Source organism: Tamandua tetradactyla, chromosome 14 (assembly GCF_023851605.1).
Source record: "Tamandua tetradactyla isolate mTamTet1 chromosome 14, mTamTet1.pri, whole genome shotgun sequence".
NCBI classification, from domain to species: Eukaryota; Metazoa; Chordata; class Mammalia; order Pilosa; family Myrmecophagidae; genus Tamandua; species Tamandua tetradactyla.
The window spans coordinates 46,347,523-46,365,987 of record NC_135340.1 but is presented as its reverse complement, the minus strand read 5'-3'; the positions used below and the strand labels follow the sequence as shown (position 1 = coordinate 46,365,987).

At 40.7% G+C, this 18,465-nt stretch overlaps 2 protein-coding genes across 6 annotated transcripts in view; one reads left to right on the top strand and one right to left on the bottom strand.

The window, feature by feature from the left end:
- Positions 1–7,787, top strand: part of RYR3 (ryanodine receptor 3) — a 498,481-nt gene extending 490,694 nt beyond the window's left edge. For all 5 annotated transcript variants that reach the window (XM_077127361.1, XM_077127358.1, XM_077127359.1 and 2 more), the window contains 6 exons: positions 154–288; positions 1,618–1,774; positions 2,766–2,830; positions 3,253–3,353; positions 5,648–5,699; positions 6,741–7,787. In XM_077127361.1, the coding sequence (XP_076983476.1) occupies positions 154–288; positions 1,618–1,774; positions 2,766–2,830; positions 3,253–3,353; positions 5,648–5,699; positions 6,741–6,836 (606 nt within the window). In that variant the 3' untranslated portion in view covers positions 6,837–7,787. The remainder of the gene's footprint in view (positions 1–153; positions 289–1,617; positions 1,775–2,765; positions 2,831–3,252; positions 3,354–5,647; positions 5,700–6,740) is intronic.
- A 356-nt stretch (positions 7,788–8,143) lies between these two features.
- The window catches only part of AVEN (apoptosis and caspase activation inhibitor), a 275,264-nt gene continuing 264,942 nt past the window's right edge, over positions 8,144–18,465 (bottom strand). The window contains exons 4-7 of the mRNA XM_077126736.1: positions 18,236–18,306; positions 12,257–12,352; positions 9,087–9,429; positions 8,144–8,281 (exon numbers count right to left, since the gene is read on the bottom strand). Of these exons, the coding sequence (XP_076982851.1) occupies positions 8,166–8,281; positions 9,087–9,429; positions 12,257–12,352; positions 18,236–18,306 (626 nt within the window). The 3' untranslated portion in view covers positions 8,144–8,165. The remainder of the gene's footprint in view (positions 8,282–9,086; positions 9,430–12,256; positions 12,353–18,235; positions 18,307–18,465) is intronic.

The following is an 18,465-nucleotide window of genomic DNA, read 5'->3' as shown; positions in this document are numbered from 1 at the left end:
ATCTGCAATGTAATCTTCATTTCCACCCCCTCATCCTTCCCTTCTTCCTCTCCACGTTTGGCCTCACTTTTTCCTCTGTTTTTCTTCAAATCATACTTTCAAAGTAAAGAAAATCCCATCTCCTTTTCCTTCTTTCTCTCTTCCCACCTCTAGTTGGTTCTGACTGTAGGTCTCCTGGCTGTGGTGGTTTATCTCTATACCGTGGTGGCTTTTAACTTCTTCCGCAAGTTCTACAACAAAAGCGAAGATGACGATGAGCCAGATATGAAGTGTGATGACATGATGACGGTGAGAGCCCACCTTGGGGCTGTCTCATTGGGAAGGAAAGGCTGTGGGTGGCTCATAGGACTAAGGACGAGTTATAGAGTTATAGAGTCAAAATAGAAATTAGAATACTGATGTCTCATCAAAAAGGGAAAAGTAGCCTGGTAATAAAGAAATGACGGAAATATGTTTCATTGCCACTTGTCTCTTAGTTGGAAAAGGAAGCACACCACAAAGTGGTCGCCGTTCATCTAAATTTGTCTGACGTAAAGTTGAGACACTTGTAAGTGTACTTGTATCTAAACTTCATGGAAGTCAAACTTTGATTCTTTGTTTCTGATAACTGGGAGCAAGTCCCATGAATCTGGTACTTGGTTTATTTCAGCAAGCCATGAGGGGTTCTTTCAGAACATCCACCACGAGCTGGAGAACATACAGCAGCAGGATCACGTCAGGGGGTTCATGTCAGGCCACTGTCCTCATGGGAAAGAAAGGAACAGCTCAGGGTGGGCCCAGCACAGCTGCAGTAGCATCTCTAGATGTTCACAATGATTGGAGTTTTAGAAAAGAGCCTATGTCCAGCCTGTGGTCATTTCTCTGTAAAACAGGTAATACTTCTTGGCTAAACTTTCCTTATGCTTTTATGGGGTAAGCACCCTTGGGGCAGCAACACTATTACTAGAGCATCACTATGAAAAGTGCCCATCTTTAGGCTGCCCTCACTTCTGACCTACCAGCAGTAAGACTGTTCTTTCCCTCTGAATCCAACCCATTCTGTCCAGGGGAGAGAAAATGTGCCCTGTTCTTTAGTGGGGGACAATCTACTCTCTGAGCCACTACCCACATATCTATATTGGATCAAGCAGCATGGGAGGAGAGAAAAAGTCTTTTTATCTAAAGTAATGTAGGAAACCCATGCCTCTTCAGGTATATGTAAAATGCATGAAGAGAGAGAGGCCTTTTCCTGGAATCTTTAGCCCTGCCTTAAGTTCAGGCTAGCACTCTTAAAATGAAATGAGGGACAACGAGTATCTGGCATCTGCCATAGTTATCAGGGCTTTTAACTTACTCCTTCTATAAATTCTTTTGTATGACTCAAACAGTTCAAAACTTTTAAAAATAGGCAAAAAAATATATATTTTAAAGCCTAAGTGTAATGACAGTTTTTCCATCTTCATAGACACCAAAGGTAGTGGACAGCATTTAGCAACATGAAGATGACATCACTGAAGACTCCCCTTCCCCTGGCTCAGGGCTGTGAACTAACCACCTTGCTGAAAAAAAAAAAAAAAAAAAAAAAAAAAAAAAAACTTTGCTACTTTTACCCAAATTGCCATTATTTTTCTTCTCTAGTGTTACCTTTTCCACATGTATGTGGGAGTGAGAGCAGGGGGTGGCATCGGCGATGAAATTGAAGACCCTGCTGGTGATCCTTATGAAATGTACCGCATTGTCTTTGACATTACCTTCTTCTTCTTTGTCATTGTCATCTTGCTGGCCATCATTCAAGGTATGGTTACCAATTATTTTAAGAACCGAGTTCAATAAATCTAGTTCTTTCTACCTTCCTGCATCGTTAACTTTATTTAAAAGCTTGTCATCTACTTGTTAATTCAACATTGAGTGTCACCATATATCAGTCCTTGGCTATATTTAAAGCCATAGATATATACATCTAGGTGCTGCTACTAGAAACTTGATAATCCTTACAGAGGAACTCTCTTCTTCCACTCCCCATTCTGAAGTGATCATTTCCTGGATGTCTGTGTCTCCTAAGGCTAGTCTTGCATCCTGCCTCATGATTCTTGCCCTCATAACTTTCCTCCCAAGTAACTGAGATGGGGAAAAAGCAAAGAGAAGAACTAGGAGAGCGTGACATGTGTTTTCTTCCTCCTTCTTCTTTGGTTTGGTTGGGAGTTTCGATATTTTAGTCAATAGCCTGTCAGGAATTGCAGAAAGAATTTAGTTTGAGTCATCCAGAGTTGAGGCGTATATTATATGCAAGATATTCAAGTGTTGAAGTTCTAATAAGCAGTTAAATGTAATGGGTCTTTCAAGAGACAAGGTGGGACCAGAGAAACAGGATTCATCAGTGGTGGTGGTTAAAGAACTGGGTGTGGTTCTCGGGGAGAGAAACAAAGACATGGAGGAGGAACCCCTGATACATATCAGCATTTAAAGAATAGGAGAAGACTGAAGACTGAAAACGAACAACCAAACAAAATAGAATGATGGATAATGACAAGAGAAAAGGGTTCCAAGGGAGAGCGAGTAGTTAACATCAAATATTGCAGGAAGGTGGCATAAGAGGAGAAATGGTTCACCAGAATGCAGTATTTTTAAATACAAGTGTTCTATCTAATCTAGTTTTTAATTGAATAGTTTAACATAATTCACTTTTTTATTAGAGTGGCATCTGCCATTTTTTTTCCTGCCATTTTTCTACTCTAACCACTAAACAGATTATTTAAGGTGCTCTGTCTTTGTATTTAAAACCCCAGGTCTTATTATTGATGCTTTTGGAGAATTAAGAGACCAGCAGGAACAAGTGCGAGAAGATATGGAGGTAATATTCTTCTGACTACTAATAATTCCAAGTCCATTTTTGTATTCCCACAGCAAATCCATTTTTTAAACAGTAAGTTCTGCTCTAATTTAGGGCCTGTTCCAGGCAAAACTCCAAACAAGGTTAGTTTTCCACGCCTGTCCAATTCTCTTCTTCGTGCCAACTCTGGGCCCTTCGTTGCTCCACTTGGCATGCTCTGCACCCTCCTATGATCCTCCCAGGCCTGCAGCCTACACCCCTGTCCCAAGCTAGCCAGGAGCTGGATGTGCCTCTATGGAATAAATGACTAATAGCCCAAAGCACTAATGAGAAAAATATTTTTCATTGTTCTTCAATTCAATCAGAGATCTGGGTCACCTTTTTCCCACCTGCCTGTAAGGTCAAAACAAACAATGCCTTACTGCCTCTTTTATTTTTCTTAGACGAAATGTTTCATCTGTGGCATTGGCAATGACTATTTTGACACGACTCCTCATGGTTTTGAAACACATACGTTACAAGAGCACAACTTAGCCAACTACTTGTGAGTATGCTTGATTGACAGATATGATTGAGGCAGGGGAGGGAGTCACAAAATGAAACCACTTCTCATATGGCTCAGTCTCTGCCAATGCTATTCTTCCCTATTTCTCTGAAAACGTGGAACAATCAGAAAAGAACTTCCCCACATGCCTATTACCCTCATTTTTGTCCATATACTCTGCCTTTCCCATGTCCTGACAAGATATTTGCATAAACTGTTTCTGACTTTGGCAAAGGCCAGCCCCTCTGTGTGTGAATTAGAGCCCGTTCCTTTCTCACCTTCTCAAGACACATACGTCCAGCAATTTCTTTCTCTCTACTGGCTTTTTCCCATCCCATACAAGTATGCTATTATTTTTTTCACCCTAAGGAAAGAAAAAAATCTATGATCTCATCTTTATCACCAGCTATTGCCCTGCTTCTTTTCTTTCCATTTCAGCAAAACTTGAAAAGTGTCCATGCTCATTGTCTCTAACTTCTCTCTTCTCATTCCTCTCTAAACCTGCCCCAGTCAGACTTTCCTCCCCATCACAAGACTTGCTCTTGTCAAGGTCACCAACCACCTGTTGCTGAATTCAATGGTCAATTTTAGGCCTTACCATATCATTTTTTTGATACTGCTGTACTCCAGCACTTAGAGAATAGGTCCCCAATAGGCATTCTTGCTAAGGTAAAGCATTCACTGAAGAATGAGTCATCCAGAGCCTATTATGTGCCAAAGGTTTCTTATAAACTTCTATAGAATTTATAGAGAATATAGATTATATTACCTAATTCAGCTTCCATAAGTGATCATTTTTAAGAAAAGAATGCTTTGTTCCTCAGCCTAGCTCTTATTCTCTAGTTCTACATTTTATTGTTTAGGATGGGACAGGTCCTTTGGGAAAACTGCTGTTGTCAAAAGAAGTGGCAAAGCTATGTCTTTTTTAGAATATAATCTAAAAAATAACTTCCAAATACCATTTCTCACATCTGGAGTATTTTAACATTGCTACTTTTCACTGGGCGAGTTGACATGTTAATGGAGGTAATGGGATGCATGTCCTTCTGTGGAAGATGAGTATATTTGCCCATTTGTCAGTCCTAGTGAATATAGAAGAGGGGAAGAATGTTATGTGGTTTGGGAATCACTTCTATGTCTTCTCATAGCACTTACCACACTTGGTATTATAATTATCTCTTTTCTGTCTGTGTCCCCTTGAGGGAGAGAAAAACCATCTTATTCCCATTTGAACTTCCCAACTAAAATGACATTTGTCAATTCCATATGTATGTGCTAGGAGAGGGCTGATGTCCTTACATGTCCAAGTCTCAAACACAATAAAGAATATGGGCCCTGCCTTCTATCTTAGTCTTTGACGATTAAAGGAAAAAGGAACCAACGTAAGTCAGGTACTGTACACCAGAACCTGAAATCATAAATATAAGAATACTCAAAATCTGGGGCACAGGCCCTCTCCATCCCTAGGATGTTATTTCTACTTTCTTTTCCTTACCACTAGTCTCACAGTTTTTTGCCTGAGGGGTGTGAGACTGGTTACTCTAGAAGTTGTCTCTGAGGTCAGATGAGCGGAGAGAGCAGCCCCAGCTCCCTGGGAAACTTGCATATCATAGACGCAAACCTTAGACACTTACCATGGCCCCAGGAAGTGAAATGACACTGGCATTTCCCTGTTTTCTATAAGGAAAACAAAACTATGCTTCTGGAACATTCAGAGCATCTTACTGAAATTAAATACTTCCCACCTTTTCTCATGGCAAATTTCCTTGAGACACACAAGTAGTGTCAATTTTTCATTCTTATAAGATCCTAAATTAGTTTATTAAAAATTGTGTGGCAAGAGTTCTGGCCACTGGGCGGGCCACGGTGGCTCAGCAGGTAAGAATGCTTGCCTGCCATGCCCGAGGACCCGGGTGGAAACTTAATTTCCTGCCCATGTAAAAAAAAAAAAAAGAGTTCTGGCCACCATTTTATTTTTAGATTAGGATTTTCTAAACAATAAAATTATATCTGAAACTTTTCCTCACAGGTGATCTTAGATTCAGGTTTGGGGGCCATAAAAAGGACCTCTCCTCATAAAAATCCACATTAATTTTGTGATTAATGTTATTAAGAAATAATGGTGTTATTCTCCAATTCTCCAAATTCTCAAAGACATAGTAGACAGTATGATGCTAAACAACATTTTTTAATCCCCTCTCTACAGTTTACTTGACTAAGTGAAATTAAGTTTCCTAGCCCAAGGACCCTAACATTGTCTCTGTCATTTATTATACCTTTTATCCTTGTTCTAGGTTCTTTCTGATGTATTTAATTAACAAAGATGAAACAGAACACACGGGCCAGGTGAGAAGGAAAAATGTTTTTAAGAATCCTACCACTGTGTTGTCTTCCCTGGTTATCTCAAGTTACAACATAAAGACTCTTCTCTAGTTATTCCCTAGTGATACTTTGGGCTTTACTTTATAATATAAAGAATGAACCCCTCCTTGAGACTTACAGCAGAGGAGAGGTTGTCTGAAATAGAGAGCATGGCCCCACTGGTTTCCTGTTCCTCCAATAGGAGCTCCAAAGCCCTCCTAGCTATCCCTCCCAATAAATGCTGGCATGGTTTTTTGCCTCAGAGTAGATTAGCTGGAGGTGGGGACAACATCACAGAGAGAAAAGACAGTGACAAAGGGAGTAAGTAGGTGGCTGTAACAAAGGGCAGGAGAATCAGAGAAAACCTGTGAAAAACAGCACCAAAAAGATACCCACGTGTGTGGGTGGCAGAGGGAATGTGGAGGTGCAGGTGTTGACGTTAAAGTGAAAGTATGTGTCAAAGGGAATCTGTGATTAAATATGAAAGAAAGAAATGTAAAGATAGAGAACAAGGGAAGAAAAGGTAAGTAATCAAATATTCAGAGATCATTGGATTTGTGGCCAAACTTCACGGTTCAGACACTTAACTAAAGGAAGAGGCACTTAGTTTCTGGGTTTTGCTTTAGCTCTCCAGGCACTGCCTAGGCTAGCACTAAATGTTTCCTCACCATGCCTCCTTCTACCAACTACAGGTGACATGGAATCATCTCACTGCTAAGTATTTTTAGAGGCAGACATTGAGTTGACTTCAGTTGTTGGGAGGATTATTCTCCTCACTCTCAGGATAGCTTGGGATGGTGATAGAGCAAGAAAGAACTTGTCCCATCGGACCATACAACACAAACAGTAAACTCTAATGTAAATCTATAGACTAGCATACCATAGAATAGTATAATTCTTATAGAGGGAATATATGGGAACTCTACTTTCTGCATAATTTTTCCTATAAATCTACAACTTCTCTGATAAAAAAAAAAGAACTTACTGTGGTTTTAAAAGAAGGACCCTTTGTTCACATTATTTCAGGAATCTTATGTCTGGAAGATGTACCAAGAAAGGTGTTGGGATTTCTTCCCAGCTGGTGACTGCTTTCGTAAACAATATGAAGATCAGCTTGGATAAATCTGAATGAAAGAAGCTCCACAATTCTGGACAGTCGACTTCCAGCAAAATAAAATCGTTCTTTTACAGTATTGCAACATCTTTGAAAAGGAACATTCTCTAAATACCCCCCTTACAAAAAAGTGTTTGTTAAAAAATCTGTGCTGTTTTTAAATTGATTTGGCTTTTTGTGCCTAGTGGACATACATTATGGAAGATAATCTGTGAAAATGTTAGGATGGCAAATAATTGACACTTGAAAGCCTTTAGGTTTTACAGTTCGAATGTGACTAATTTATTGGGATGGCAGGATTGGGGAAACGGGTAGAGAAGTATGAAGTCTGGAATGCATACTACCTGAAATGTTAAGCACCTGAATGTCATGACAGTGTCCTATTATTGACTTTCATGGTCTGAACTACAAAACATTTTAACTGCAGTCTAATTTTTCTCATGGTACTTGCTAGTGAATGTATCCAGAACCAGCTTGAAAGCTTTAAGCAGTTAAAGAATTAGGAAAAAAAAAAATCAACACTTTGTCGACACTGAAATATCGATTAAGTGCCTTAAAACTTTAGATATAGCTATGCAAGTTTTTTTTATGTTTGTGGTTTAGATGGATAGACAATTCCATTAATTAGTTGTGTTGATCTTTTGTCTTATTTTATGAAAACTGCACTTGAAGGTTATGCATATATATTTTTTCAATAACAGCTTATCAACTGCTGTTACTAGAAGAAAAGTACCGTACTGAAAATTCAGAGAAATCTCAATCCTATGCCAAAATTGAGTAATGCTTTATGGTCCCCTTGTAAGTAGTGATGCTGCTACGTTTAGGTGAATCTCTTCAAATAAAATGAAGTGCCCACTGCAATAAAGTTATACACAGCCAATTCATGGTTTGGTCTCTTCTCATGTATCACTTCTGGTTGATACTACAATCATGGTATGTCTGCTAGGAACCAGGGGCATGAGACAAATAGCCTAAGGGTCCCCACAGGCAGAAGAGAAAAAATCCATAGACCAGTGTTTATTTTAAGCATTGTTTGCCTTGTTGCTTACATATATTCTCTTAATCAGCAGCACCTGGTTTGCTGTAAACATTGAGGGGGTGGGCTGGAAACAAAGGCCATATACTCTAAGGGTAACATCCCCTACCCTTAAGGAAATCTAAGCCAGAAAAATGTATGATTTGAGATACTGTCAAATATAGAGGTCGGCCTTTACTGCAGGAAGAGACGTGAACTACACTGACTTAGGGCATGCTAGTAATTTAGCTGTTCTTGAAGCGGAGCCTGTTCTCTTAGTTACTTACAAGGCAACCAAAGTTGCTTCAGGCACTTTTTATTTTTAGGAAATCATACTGTCCAGCCAGTCTTCAAGTTCTTCCTCAGTAACACTTTTTGATGGAGTTCGTTGCTCAGCTTCCACATTCTTTTCTTCAGTCACAGCTGGTTCTGCAGGAGCTAGGGAAATACAGGCAATGTTAATAACCTCACATTAGTCCCAACAATTAAGGGATGATGCTTCCCTAGGGCTTGGTCAAAAACAAAATTCAGCCCTAATTATTACTTTCCTTACAACAAGGGGGAAATACTCTCATGATTACATCTTCTTAGGGAGCAGGAGCAATAATATCTAAACAAATTAATAAATGGGGTAGAGGGGTTGCTCTTCCATGTATTTCTGAAGTCGAATTTCACAGTTCACTAGTTTTTTAAAAAGACCAAGTGCTCAGTAATCTTACTATTGTAGTGCTTAGGAATAGTTAGTAAAGGTTCCTGAATGTGGCTGGTGGAGGGGCACCCGTCCTGGGCCTCTCCATGTCAGGTGGTCTACCGTATCATGAAACAAGGGCCAGTTAGGAAGTGGGGTTCTTTTTAAACAATAGGATCAATATAACAAGAAAGAAGTATGAACAGTTGATTAATAAGCCTCTTCAGACAGTCGATTAAAAGGTCTGTTGCTGAAAAGCTGGGAGCTACAAGGATCTTAATGCATTTTTATAGCAGAGGTTCAATTTCCAGCCTCAAGTTGAATATTGCAATCAGGCAGGTGGCAGCATTGGGAGCTGGGTATATCGAGTGAGAAGAATGTCAGAAAGGTCAGCTCAGGGGGAAGCAGAGAAGTGAACACAGAAATAGATGCCAGCGGACGGCGCTGAATCGATGTCAGACACCAAGAGAAAAGTGCACAGATGTGATCAGGATGGGGTGATCACAAAATCATCAGAGTCAAGCAGATGGATGGGGAACAAAGGAAAAGCCGTACCTTTATCCCCTTGAACCTCCTTCCTATCCTCCTCAGGTTTCAGGTCTAGAGATGTCTTATGGGGGAGGACACCAGCTTCCTCTTTTCCAGGCCCATCTAAATTAAGCAGCAGATCTAGTTCTTCATCCAAATGGTCTGCCACTGATGGTGGTGAGGAGGAGGGTTTCTGAGAATCGTTTGAAGGACCCAGTCTTGGTCTGTCTTTACCCAAGTACATGGATTTCAGCTCAGAGGCAGAGCCCTTCCCTCCAGGCCCCAACGGCCCTTTTAACTGCATCCCTAGGCCCTTGCCATTATCATTTCTCTTTGGTTTCACCTGAGGAAGCTCTGAAGGAATTGTGGTCTGAAAGAGAAGCATAATAACTGAATTTAAAAGGCGAGTCTTGCAGCATTTGCTTAAGTAGAAGCAGAACACAGGGGGTGGAGGAAGCCCAAGGGAACCATGAGTTTCCTACTGTACTTCAAAGGGTAGGAAGCTCTGCTTTGATAGGAAGTTCACAAAATGCTCCCCATTCCGGCCCTGCCCCAGCAGCCTTCCTTATTGACTGGGGGTACACGGGGAGACCTCAGTGAAAGACTAGGCTTGCGCCTCCCATCCCACCCACATCATCTGTGCTTTAACTATTTCAGAGTTGAAATGAAAAAGACCACATCTTTCCTGTCACTGGCCAGAAGAGTGGCAGTACCACAGGTCTATTTGGATTTATGCTTAAATCTGTGATGAGATTTGAAAATCTGTAGAAGTCTTGAAGAAGAAATTAGCAAATCAGACCTGCTCACTGTACTTAAGTGCACTAATAGAGAAGGGGACAAATTCACCAAGCAGAAAACAAAGTATGACTCTCAATAATACATTTGCGCACACAAAAGAAAACATGTTTGATTACAAAACTATAGTATTAGAATTCAGGACAGTAGTCACTTTTTGGGGGGGATGACTAAGAATAGACAAGAGAGGTACTTCTGGGGTGCTGGCAATGGTCTAGATTCTTGATCTGGAAGCTGATACCTTAGTTATGAACACTTATTTGTGTACTTTTCTGTGTATATACATATATTTCAATAGAAGTTAAAAACTCCCCAGGTGATTGTAACATGCAGCTCACATTGAGAACTACTGTTCTAAAGGGCAGCCTGCGTGGGTAGCTAGCAATTAGCATGGCGTGATAGTGAATAAACCCAGAAAGAGTTCAACTTCTTTCTGGGGCAGTGCCCCCTTATTTTTACATTTAAGCATCCTGAGCAGATCCAGTGTGTGAATAACACCTCAGGTTTTTTACATATTTAAAACAGTATGGCTTTATCCATAAACCTAAATAAACGTCCAGCTCTGTCAGTGTGTAGTGCACAGTGGGGATGTGGTCCTCCTCTATATCTGGGAATAATTCAATTAGTCAGGTTGTGTGTGTGTATGTTTATTCTTTAATTCCCTAGGCAGTTCTAAGGTGCCCACAAGGCTAAGACTACCGCTCCAGGGCACGGAAGTGAGGTAGGGAAAGAGGTGATTTTTAGAACTTTTTAGCCAGGTTTTCAAAGTCATTGCAATTATTTTAGACCTTTACTCTAATATCTGCCGCTGAAACAACATCCTTCACTTTCAAATGCTCTCAAGGTTTTCTTTATCTCTCCTGTGTCCTGAGCCCCACCACATTTAGGTCAATGTTTCCCGAAGGTTCTCTATTAACAGTTCCTCATTGTGTGGGGCAAACCAAGCACTTCAGAACTTTTGAGCATCACTAGAATTCCCCAATCCCAACCCCACCATGAAAAACCAATAGCTCTTTTCCAATCACTAAGGCGACCTCAAATACCCTCAAACATTTCTAAAGAGCCTCCAGGTAGACTTCCCATTAGAGGCTAAAGGGAGCCTCTCCAGTACTTTGCCCTGCCCCTATCCCCCTGCCCTGGCTTTTGGATTGATGAGTGCAATGGAAGTAACCAATTCATTGCTATGCTCAAATTTAGCATAACATTCAGCTGCAGAAGGAAGTTGATAGTTTTTAGTTGCTGAGATTGTATTTTAAATTACTTCTGTCCAGGATTCCACTCCTTTTTTTTTTTTCATTCATTCAATCAAACCACAATTAAATTTTGAAGTTCTTCAAGGTCTAGCCCTTGGCCGCCTCCTCTCCTAGTCAATTTATCATTTGCTATCTTACATTGATATCTCCCAAATTTATACTTCCCACTCTTAATTCTGAGGTATAAATTTCCTCATCCAGTTGACTCATATTTTCACTTTGATATCTCAGAAGCACAAACCAGAACATTTAAACCTTGCCCTTTCTGACCCTATCTAATGCTCAATTGTACAATCCAGAAACACAGAATTCTTCCTTGACCCTTTTTTTCCCATTTCCAATATACCACCAAGTACTGTTAATTTTAGTTCTGAAATGCCTCTTGATAAAGTCCACTTCTCTGCATCTCTCTGTCATGACTATAGTCCAAGTGACTGTATCATTCACCTAGATCCACGCAACAACCTCATCATTTGCCTGCTCTTGCCTGGACATGCAACATGCATGCATGCCCCACCCCCTCACAAATCTCATAATTCATTCTCCATTTGACAGCCTGTGTGTTCTTTATTATCATCATCAGCATGCAGATCTGACTGGGTCATGCTCCTTTAAACTCCAGCTCACATGTTCTCAAACTTTAGATATCAGCTTATCTGTCCTTCAGGAAAGCCACTCCGAACCACTTCAAAGTAGATCAATTCAGCTTTTCTATACTCTCATGAAACAAAGTAATTCTTTCATGGTACTTATCACAATTTGTATATTTCTATGATTATTTGGTTAATAGCTATCTTTCCCAAAAGATTAAGTTCCATGAAGGCAAAAACTACGTCTGCCTACTCACCACTGCTTCTCTTGTGCCCAACACAGAATATGGCACATAAATACTTTCAGTAAAAAAACAGCCAGAATTTATTCTTTTATGTTTCATTCAACTGCATTACAGTTGTTCTTTTAAAATGTTTCAAATATAAAATGTAAAAGAAAAACTTGAAAATTATTTCATTTTCTCTTAAAACTTTACAAAACACTGTACCCTTTATAAAAAGAAAAGCTGAGTCTGAGATATCCTGCAGCAGATAGCGTTTTCCTCTTTTTCTTCCCCTGCCCTAATCCACACCAGCTTAGGGGTTTCAGGGTTTTTACCTGAACCAATTCAGCAGCAACATTGAGTCGGAGTGAAAGAGGCAGTTCTTGAAGGGCTTGAACCAATGACTCACAGTTCACGTAAAGTGCCGAATTCTATATTAAAAAAAAAAAAGTGCAGGTGATGGTTAAATATGACCTTTTGGAAATATGAGAGCAGAAGATGATAAGAAGTAACAGTAAATAATCATCCACTGGCATTACATTTAGTTGAGAGTAAGTCAGATTTATAAATCACACTTGCTAGGGCTGTGATTTCCCTCATCCCCATATGTGGATCAGAAAAACCAAAACTGCCCTCAAGAGCCCAGGGTTCACACCATCAGTGTGGCAGCAGTGTCATGCTCGCCAAACATCAAGGCTGCATGTGACAGTCCAGGTCTGTAAACTGGGGAGGTTTTTGAAAGAAACATAAGCATTTAATAGGTTCTGAATTGACACCTCTCCCGAAATTCAAATGACTGACCTTAGAAAGAAAGGGAGAGACATTTAGGGGGAGAGACATTTAGGTGGTGAGAAGGGGCCGAATGGCCTAGCCAATGAACAGGTGAAGTCTGCTTTCCTCTGACCAGAAAGCTGGAATGGACACCTACCCCTCTCCCCAATATGGCACTTCATGGAGGTCAATGCTAAAAGCTTCCTTTGACACTACTTTTCCATCTGCAGAAATAATGTCATATCAATATACCAACCTCACAAATTAGAAATTATTTGAAAAACATTCCAGATTATCCCACGGCCCCTGATAGCTTCTTTGAAGAACCCTGACCACCCAAGAGAAGGAAAAATCTGAGATGTAGTCACAGGGACGTCACACACAAAGGCAAACACTAACAGCCACCTAACATCTATCAAGCACTGTCACAAAGCCCAAGTAAGACTATATCTTATCCTACAATCACGGACCTGAAGTTAGGAGAAAACCCAGTGGCCATCTCGTGTACTCTCCGTTCCAACACAGGAAGGAATATCTCTGATACACGGATTTATAACCCTGGATGGCAAATCATTCCTGGTGGGCTCAATAACAGCTCTGCCACTAAGTTCAGAGCTACTCTGACCACTAAGCCTCACAATGGCAGTATAAAGTGATTGAAAGAAATGAGTTGGATTTGCACCTGCCATTCTGAAATTTTACCTGAGATGGCTAGAGTTCTTGGGAAGCAACACTGGCAGCACCAACCAAATGTGGCCCCTTTCCCTGGAAAAAGAAATTTATATTTATAAAATATTGTATTCTTAAGGAACAGGGAGGAGGCAGGTGAAAAACAAAAGCCCTGATAAGAAAATGGGGAACTCATTATATATTCACATCTTTCCTTACTCCTTGGGCTGAAGTATGTACCCCAGAAAAAAAAAAACATGCGCTTAAACCATTCCTGTGGGTGTGAACCCAATGTAAATAGGACCTTTTGAAGATGTTTTTTTAGTTAAGGTATAGCCAAACTGAAATGAGGTTGGGTCTTAATCCTCTCTCTGGAGGCTTTAAGAAGAGAAAGCCACATGGAAGAGCAGAAGCTGGAAATCAAGGGAACCCAAAAGACAAAGGAGAAGACACCACCACATGCATTGACCATGTGACAGAAAAGTTAAGGACCCAAGGACTGTCACCAGCCAATACTAGAACATCACAGTCTTCAGAAGCAAGCATCACCTTGTTCACCTCAGTTTGAACCTCTCCAAGACTCAAAATCCTGAGCTAATTCCTGTTGCATAAGGCAACCACTCTGCAGTATTTATGATCACAGCTGGGAAGCTAAGATGGTCCTGAACACAGCATTACCAATTCCTTGTTGTTCCAAGTTTGGACAAACCCTCTTTGTCCATTAGGAAATTGTGGTCTTGAATATTTAACACACAAGGAAGTCACCACATTGTAAACTAGAAATCTCACTCTTCCCGCAATCCTGCCAAGGTGTCTGCAAAGCCTCACTGAGTGGCTACTCTCTTCCTTGAGCCTGTAAGAACAATTGCCTCTGCAATTCCTGCCAACCACTCACATATTGCTCCCTTAACTCTCCAGAGAAAGACTGTTGAGACATGCTGGGGCATAGGTAAAAGTGTATAACTTTCCTCTGCTCTCTTCTCCAACACATGCAACATGATTACAGGGCATATAATAACCAAGGAAAAGCTTATGAGAACACACAAAGATACAGGGAATGGCCAGTGCTTGTGAGCCATGTTCTGGATGAATTGTATTTAGCTTAGTCCCCTACTGGATTGTCTTCTTCCCCCACTTTTCTAATACCCACTCATCACCCAAGGCCCAGCTGACACTACCCCATCTCCAGGATGCCTTCCCAGACACTTCATTTACTGATTTCTCCTTGCCGGAATTTCTGGAGCCTAGAACCTGCCATACAAACGCCACTTCATAAGAAAACTTTCTTTTTTTGGTTATCAATTTTTTCCTTTTAAGGGTTAAAGCTGAAAGCCTGAGACATAAAGCTAGGCAAAATGACCACTTATAATGCTAAAGTATGAATTCTGAAAATAAGTTTAACTTCAATAAAAACTGTGAATTAAGATTTTTGCTACATGTTTAAAAGAACTGGTGCGTTGTTTTGCCTGGAGAGCCCAGTCCCTTCATCTATCCACCTGGCCCACCCTGATGGTCACTCCCAATTGGACTAAGCTGACCACCCACTAATAGGAGCCAGACAGCACCCAGCTGAAAGACAGTGGGCAGATGGCATGCCGAGAGAAAGGGCGATACCTGATGGTTTCTCCCTGTCCTGAGGCTGGGAGGGAGAACAACACCTCTACATCCCATTTCTCTGCCCTCAGTATATACATAACCCTGTGCAGGATGAGAATCTGTAATCCTTATGATTCCCCTCTGGACAGGAACTTTAATACACTCTGAGTCTCAGTCTCTGTGTAAAGGCACACTATCTGCTGAGAAAAGAACCTGCTAGAAACTCCACTTTACAACGAAAAGGCAGCCTTTACTCAGACCAATGCACCTCCCTCAGAAGTCATAGCATTCACCAACATTCATTTGGAACTCAAGGACCACACATACACCTTACAGTGGAAGTACAGCACTTTGAAATAAGTTGGGAAGCTTTTTCAGACACAGATGCTCAGGCTTCACTCAGGAATGGACTCAATGCAGAGTGTGGCCCTGGCATCTGTATCCTTCAAAACCAGGCATTTGGGAACCCCTGCTTGTCACCCAGAACTTAGCAGTTACTCAGAGAAGGTCTACTGAGTAAATAAGTCACTATATCGACAAAAAATGAACACTGGAATGAAAAGGAATTTCAGAAAAGTTTAAAAATAATTTCTATTTCTTTTACCCGAAGTTGTTCTCCCACTCATTCCCTCCTCACATATTCTGTACACTGTCCAAAAGACACAGCTTAAATAAATGAGGGGTGGTCTTTCAAAAATTCCACTCCTGGCTCTAAGGGACCAACTCCCCTTATGGTCCCATAGCTCCTGTGGCAAAGGCGGAGCACCCTGACCGCAGGCCACGTCCTCTTCACCCTGCACAGCAGCCACAAAGAAACGAACGTGACGCGAGGGTGACGCCAGCTCCCTCTCCTGTCGGGGCTCCCTCGGAGGACCTTGAATATGTCCCACCAACAAACTCCTATTTCCCTCATATTGCAAAGACAAAACATATTTCTACTTTTTCCTCTTTCTCTTTATTGTCTTGTGTCATTGGGAACAGGGAGGGCATGAGGAGTGTGTGTGTCTGTGTGTATATCAAGTAAGCACAAAGAAAGGAAAACTAATGATAAGTTAAGTGAGACAGAAGATAGTTTTGATGGTGAAATGATGAATTCAGTTTTGGATGTATCCTACCAATACCTCTAACTCAAAATGTTCAAAAGCAAACGTACTGTCTCTCTGCTCTTCTTTTACTCTATTAATAGCACCATCTCTTACCTTGTTTCTTAAGCTAGAAAACTTAGAGCCGTTGAAGATATTTGCTCTTCTGGTGTCTGCTATCTGGTCAGGGACCACAACCACCTAGTGCTCCACTGAAGTCTCATCTCTCCGTAACCTCTTTTCCACCCATACTGTCCCATTCTAAGTCAGGCCCTCATCTTTCCCCATTTGCCCAACATAATATCCAGCTAACTGGTTTCTCTGCCTCTAAACTCTCATCTGTTCAATCTCTTCCTTTCAGTATTGCTGAGGTCAAATCTAGCCATTTTCATTTTCTTGCTAAAACAAAACTTGTTAAAAAATAATAAAATTAATAATAAGAGCTCATTTTTAGTGTCATATATATATATCAGGGGCTATACTAATGTGCCGTATATTTATTATCTAATTTAATCTTCATTACATCTCTCAGTTACGTTTTATCATTTTGCAGATGGGAAAACAGAGAAGGAAAGAAATGTTCCCAAGTGGTAGAACCAGGATTCACACTCAGAGTGTCTCCAAAGTCTATGCTCTTTCCCACATTCAAGAGAACGGTCATCAAACTGCTGATACGCAAGACCCCCACTCCCTGGTGCTGATCTGCCTCTTAAACCTCCCCCTCTGGAGATACTACACACTTTCCACTCAGAGCCCAACCCGTTCTTCCAGACCTCCTCTCTGCACTCATGTTAGGACCTACCGTGATTGTGTTCATCCTAAAAAGGCCAACTGGAACACTATCTTTCCCAGGGTGCCATTCTTAATCCCATCCAGCCCAAAGCAGCTCCTCATGCTGTATTAATTCATTCATCACACCACTTATCTTGTGTTGCATTCTTTTTCATTTATTATGTAAATATTTACTGAGCACCTACTATATGCCAGTCACACAAAGGTAATGGGCTAGAGCACTGAGCAAATAGGGTGTTTGTCTTATTTATCTATGCATGAGCTACACCTAGTAAAATATCTAGTATATAACAAATGCTTGGCATCTTGATGAAGACTCCTGGAGTTTTCTGAAACTCTCAGAATATTTAAAATATTTTCTGATGGCCAACATGGTTCAAAGGGAGTTGAAATAAAAATACAAGTTTGACTTTCATCTTTTCCTCCACAATCCTAGTTTGTATGTTTTCAGTTTGTCCTAGAATTCTAAACTGCACCTCTGGCACATGCCCAGGCAGACTCAAGTAAAGGCAAAAATCCTATCTTTTAGCTTACTGTACACATACTCTCTGAAAAGTGACTCCCCTCCCTTTGGTCTGTATGGTAATCCAATATCCATCCCCAACAACCAGGCAAAAAAACAGTCAGGATGTAGAATCTACAGCCTCATACCTAACCGGGAACAGAACCGGGAAGAGGGTACCTTACCTCTGGGCTTCTAGTCTGCTGCTCAACCACTTCTCTGAAATTGAGGGCAGATTCTCTAATTTAGCAAACACCATGCTCTAGTTCTGGACTCAGGGCCGTATGACAAGCCACCACTAATTCTTTGTGCATTTTTAAGGGGGTAGGAATACTGTTATCTCTTATATGGAAAGAATGAGTGAAATCCTGCTTGGAAAATAATCAGAACTCCTTGGGAAGAAAAGATGGCACAAACACAAAGCAAAAAAAGTATTTGGGGTGTATGAATTTCCTGAAAGACTTCGACAATATTTGCTCTCCTTTTATACCTTTATTCCCCTAGTTATAGGAGAGTTATTTCAAGCTTTAGGGTTAAATATCTCACATAACCAAAAACTGTTCACATCTAAAAGAAGTATCAAGGAGTGGCAAAAGAAGGAAGGCCACATGGCAAAGTAATCTACTCAAATTCATGGCTATAAACTTTCTACCTTACAGCCTAGTCTTTACGAGTAACTCACACAAATGGCCAAGTAGAAAGGTGAACCCTAGGCTCCAAAGAACTGAATTAATTAAGCCCCTTGAAAATTTTCCAAACAGTTTTGGTAACCAAGAATAAACTGAACATGAATTATTAGACTCTTTTCTCTATGACAACTCTATCTTAGCAATAATGTCAAAGGTGTTAGCATTCAACCTTGAGAAGAGTCAGTCAACAATCCAGACAAACTTTCACTTTACCTGTTTCGGATCTGTAGTTTCACCATCCCATTCTTTCTCCTCAGCAAACCGAAACTGTGAGAAGGAGTCCCCTGTAAACAGAAAGAACATAGAATTTTAAGTGAAAGCCAAATCTCTCAGTTCTATATATTTTCCTGCCTCCAAAAGCAAAAGTGCTAATTCTGAAGAGCAAAGCTCTCCAAATTCAGTGATATCATTCAAAAGAAGGCCCTGGCTTCCACAACTATACA